The sequence below is a fragment of the Quercus lobata genome, chromosome 7, assembly GCF_001633185.2.
Source record: "Quercus lobata isolate SW786 chromosome 7, ValleyOak3.0 Primary Assembly, whole genome shotgun sequence".
Classification (NCBI taxonomy): Eukaryota; Viridiplantae; Streptophyta; class Magnoliopsida; order Fagales; family Fagaceae; genus Quercus; species Quercus lobata.
This window is the reverse complement of record NC_044910.1, coordinates 5,457,663-5,462,879: the sequence shown is the minus strand read 5'-3', so window position 1 is coordinate 5,462,879 and position 5,217 is coordinate 5,457,663. Positions and strand designations below refer to the sequence as shown.

Sequence of the window (5,217 nt, the reverse complement as noted above, 5' to 3'; positions counted from 1 at the left end):
TGATAACCAAATCAATAACTCAACAATCCAACACAAGGTAGTCTAAATACCTTGTTGGACTCAATATGTTTAATGTTTTACGAGTTAATTAATCCTTTTTTGGTAAATAAAAAATTATATAGAGACCGATTATAAGAGGCTCAAACTTAATGAAAAATAAATTACCATTCTCTAGATTTTTCTAAAATAACTCTATGATGGAATTTATTAAATAAAAACCAAAAAAATTTTGCTAATATTTATTTAGGCAAAAAATGTCAATTTTTGTAATGGGGGAATTGAGACACATGAGCCACCTACAAATTTACACAAGTTTCATACTAATTGTATTATGTCAAATGTAATGGAGTACCTAGGTAGCCAATAATAAATAAATAGTATTTTTTTTTTTTTTTTTGAGAATGAAATAAATAGTAGTTAAAGATGGAAAATTAAGTAGGAGACTAGGACTAGGAATACGAGAATATTCAAATGAGAACGTTTGTATTTAGGAAGCAAATTAGATATTTTAGAAAGGAAAAAAAAAAAATTTAGTATCTGACATAAATCCAAAGCTGAGGATTGAGGAATAGTTTTTGTATTTTATCTTCTTCTTCTTTTTTCAACTTGCCGCCATAGCCAAGCTTTTGAAAAATAAGATAATTGCTAGTGATGGCAATATTGTAATTCTGATATGAGGCTTGGAGACCCAAAGACGGCTACCAAACAAAAAGCCCTTGTTTTCTTGTTGCTCGTACTCTTTAAGAGTTTTGTCTGCAAATTTATGAACTATGAAGCATGCAGAATAAAGATCTATGCTACCCCTTTCACTTTTTGATCTTCATATTTCCATCTGGCAAACAAGTAAGGTATCATTATTGGGGGTTTGTTTTGGTTAGATCTTGAAAAATCTCTCTCTTTCTTTTCATCAACCTTGGAACAACAAAATGGGCTCTATTGAGACCAAGGGTGGCCCAACAAATTTGGAGGTATAAGACAATATATTTAAATGAGATTTTTTTTATTATCACTTAAATAATATTTAACTAGTGTTTATTATCATAAATTTTTATATATATAAAAAATCCATTCTTTTTATTTTGCAATATGCTTTGTTTTTTTTTTTAAAAAAAAATACTAAAACTATAACAAGTTTTACTACAAAAAACTTACAAATTAAACGATGTAGCAATGAATGTGATTAGTGACATTTCAAAAAGATTATAAACAAGCATTTGAATGAATGACGTTAGAGATATTATAAATTTTACAACATGAGACTTACAAATTTGTATTATTTCTTGCATTTTTCTATCTGAATTATTTCTAATGATTAGTGACACATATATTTGTATGACCCATGTATTTAAATTTGTATTATCTCCAACATTACTCAATTCTTTGGGACTTCTTAAAAGTAGAGTAAAAAAAGTAAAACTATTTTTTTTCCTATATCTCCCAAAAAAATATATTTAAGTAAAACCAATATTTTTTTTCCCATATCTCCAAAAAAATATATATCAATTTTTGCCCCAAATTTTTTGGGGCCTTTCTTTAGCAGGGGGGCCTAGGTGATGGCCTAAGTGGCCTAGGCCTAGGGCTAGCACTAATTGGGACATTATTTTTCATTTTAGGGGTCGTTTGGTTAACTGCAATGCTACATTACTTTGTAATTTTATATTATTGTAATCTTATATTAACATAATATAACATTATTGTAATCTTAATTTAAGATTATAATAATGTAATCTTAATATAAGAATACAATATTATTTTGTTTAGAAATGTGATGAAATTAAGGTGATGTGATATATTTTGTAATTTTAAATTATGAAATTATTAGAAAAAGTAAAATAAGACAAATCCCAACGTAACATCCTCCCAACCTGCATCACATTATATCAATAGAGAGAAAGGGATTCTTTTTCCAAGGCCAATTACATCCATGGACAACCCCCATTTTCACTTCTTTTTCCTAGATTTTAAAACAATGCTAGCTTTAAACCCTTAACTCTCCGACAGACTATCGATTTGCAGTGACCGAATGTAGAGAATTGTAAGCTGAACTGAACAAATGTGATCAGTATTCCCCCAATGTGGCCAAGCTCCGCATTCCATTCTCCGATCAGCAAGCCACCACCTCCGACCAGTGGATATTTCTCAAGCTGAAGAAATTGGTTTTGGACATTCATGTAGAACATCATGAAACCATGACACGTCCAATCATCCCCTGGGTCCAAGTTGCGGTCTTCTTGAGATTTTCATCATCAGATTGAAGACACTCGCCCAAAAATTCAATACAGAATGGATGATCTCTAAACAGGAGCTTTGTGTTCAGACCAAGCGAATCCGCAAGATCACCCATCACAGCAACTGCAGCCTTTGTCACACTCTCTTCTCTGCAAAATATGAAAGCAAAACCATGAGACTTCTAAAGAAACAAATATAGGAAGAACAGAGAGGATAAGGAAAGAAAAGAAAAAAATCATACCTGTCTCTGTCCAAGAGGACCAGTTCTATAAACTGCAAGAGATGTACGGCATATGGCAACATCACCTCAGGCTTTGAGTTGTTAAAACCTTGGAGAATACCAGAGTAAGCTTCAAAGATGCTACGCCTGAGCTGGTTGCCATACTTCATAGTATCTTTATCATTGGCATCAATCTCAGCACAGATATGGCCAGCTCTCTGCATTGCTGGTACTGCATAAGCAACATATCTCTCAAAATGCTCTCCTATGGCAAGAGCAATGTCCCCAAAGCAAGATAATATGGGAGGCTTCACAGACCGGTGGAGTTCATTACAGCCAAGATCATTGAGAAGGTGTTTCATGATCCCATCACAAAATTTTAAGACCTTGTCATCCAATGCACGACAAATGTCACCAACCACCCCAACTGTAATGGAGCAAACCTGGTATACCTCAAAATTCTGCAATCCCATTTCTAAATAGGGGTAGAACTCATGCATATAGTTCTCAAAATATGGTCCACAGGCATAAGCAAGCGCACCAATTGCAAGCATTGCTTCCTCATGCACTGTAGAGCTACGACAAGCAAACACCCTCAGTAACAATTTCATAATTTTATCTGCTTCCCGGAGTATTATGGGCTTGGTTTCATCTGTACTGCTAAGTTTCTGGATAATGACCTGAAGGGCACTACAGAGAGAAGCTTGCAAGTCACCTTGCATTTCCCTATCATCTGTTGAGCTTATCGGAAGCTGTAGAGTCTGCTCCAACTTATTCACAATGACAGGGAGCTGGTCCTCTATGATGTAAGATGTCTCTGCAACATTCAAACCCCTGATCACTTCATTGAAGGTGTAATATGCAGATGACCTGAGCTTAGAGTCACCACCATGTGTACGATCAGCAGTCCTAATTAGGTTAGCGATGATCTCTATAAGGAATGGTGTAAGAAGAGAGGAACTCAGTCCAGCATCCTCATATCCCTGGGCAAGGTGATAAATTGCCCCACAGACCTTTTCTGCTACATTTGGAGCATCATTAATACTTTCCATAAGGACTGCTAGAACCTGTCTAATGTTCTTAGGAGAAATCACCGAAAATCCACTAGCTGGACTGTGAAATAACTCAAAGATACGACCCAGAGTCCAAGTAGTGGTGTCTCTGACATGGTTATTTTCATCCTTCATTGCAATAAGCATAAAATCCAGACCTGCATGGACTAAGGGAGAGAGCTTGTCAATATTTGGGCCTTCAAGGATTGAGCCAAAGGCACATGTAGCTGCCTCACGACAATGCCAATCCGGCTTTAATATGTTAGCATTGACAAAAGGCATCACAAGGGGCACAATAGCGTCCCCAACAGTTCTCGCAACAAGACCAAGACAGGTCCCACCGGCCATGGATAAATTCCACATGCTTTCATTCTGATCCTGGTCTTCTTCCTGCTGCAATAAAGTTTCTAACAGCATAGGAACTAAATACCCCAGAGCCTTCTTAATGAAATGGAAATCAGGAGGATAAGAGTCCCCACTCTCAGCATTCTCATGCTTCTTCTGTCGCTTTATTTCTTCATCACAGATAACGCTCCAAAACTCTATCGCTTGGAGGGCGACAGCCTCTTCATCTCCTTTTACAGCATTGAAGGTAAGCTCAAAGATAGCATGCATGTAAGGCTCAAGCATCTCATAGTATGTTGATGCTATCAAAACAAGACACTTAAAAGCAACCTGCCTGATCTCCACCTGCTTGGAAATGGCCGTCTCACAGACCATTTTCATGATGTAATTCCGATGCTTGTCACTTTTAAAATTGGTCTGACAAAAGTTTAGAGCATTATAAAGAGCTTTTGTTGCCACAAGACAGACTTCAGGACTGTGCTCAGCAAGGTTCATCCGTTGCACTACAGCAGTGAGAACAGAATTTAGTTCACATTGTAGAACATCCTTATGTGATATCTCCTCGTACACATATCCTAGAGTTTCCAAGGTTGCCTGCTTCAGACCAGCTGGCCTATCTTGTCGATTCATATTGGAAAGCAAGGATCCAATTAGCTCAGGCCACTGCTTCTTCGGAATTTCAATAGAAGCAATTTTAGCAATCACTTGTGCAGAAGTGTGCCTTGCCTCTGTTGCAGCCGACCAAAGAGTCCCTGAGAGCAAATGTTTGATTTGGGATTTAATGGAAATGTCAATTTGCATCCATTTTTGAACAAGATGCTCCTTTCTAACAGCATCTTTAGCATCTAATGAGTTCTTAAGCACAATTCCAGCAAGTCTTCTTGATTCAATTGGTTTATCGTTGTTTGAGAGCTCAACTGACAAGGAGAGAAGAAAAGAAGGAAGGTTCTGCTCTTGCAAGAGTAATAGATTGGCCTCTGCGTTAGTACGGACATTTGCGTCAGGTGACTGAGCAGACAGTAGGAACTGGGTAATCTCCAAAGCCATTCTGCCCAATAGAAGAACACATTAAAATCTTTAAAAAGTTATTAAATAAAAACTAGACTTTTACACCCAATAGATTATAATTGAAAAGTGATATTGATTTTGAACCACGCCTAACAAATTAAAAAGTGATTAAAATAAAAACTGGTTCTGATTCCAAAACCACGTGCAAAAGCAAAAGCTTCAAAATTTAATCACCTACAAATGGCGGAGACACCAACACCTTGTCTTCCCACCGAAATTCGTACATTTATAATTAAGCTTCTTAATACTTACATTGTGAAAGGAAATTTTTATTTTTTCAGAAGCAGTGAAACCATTTCTGCA

At 36.4% G+C, this 5,217-nt stretch overlaps 1 protein-coding gene across 1 annotated transcript; it reads right to left on the bottom strand.

The window, feature by feature from the left end:
* Positions 1-2,179: 2,179 nt before the first annotated feature.
* On the bottom strand, positions 2,180-4,893 carry LOC115952338 (importin subunit beta-1-like). The gene is made up of 2 exons (XM_031069497.1): positions 2,471-4,893; positions 2,180-2,378 (listed from the first exon to the last, which is right to left on the bottom strand). Exons 1-2 carry the CDS (start codon positions 4,891-4,893, stop codon positions 2,180-2,182), a joined length of 2,622 nt encoding a protein of 873 aa, XP_030925357.1.
* Positions 4,894-5,217: the final 324 nt, after the last annotated feature.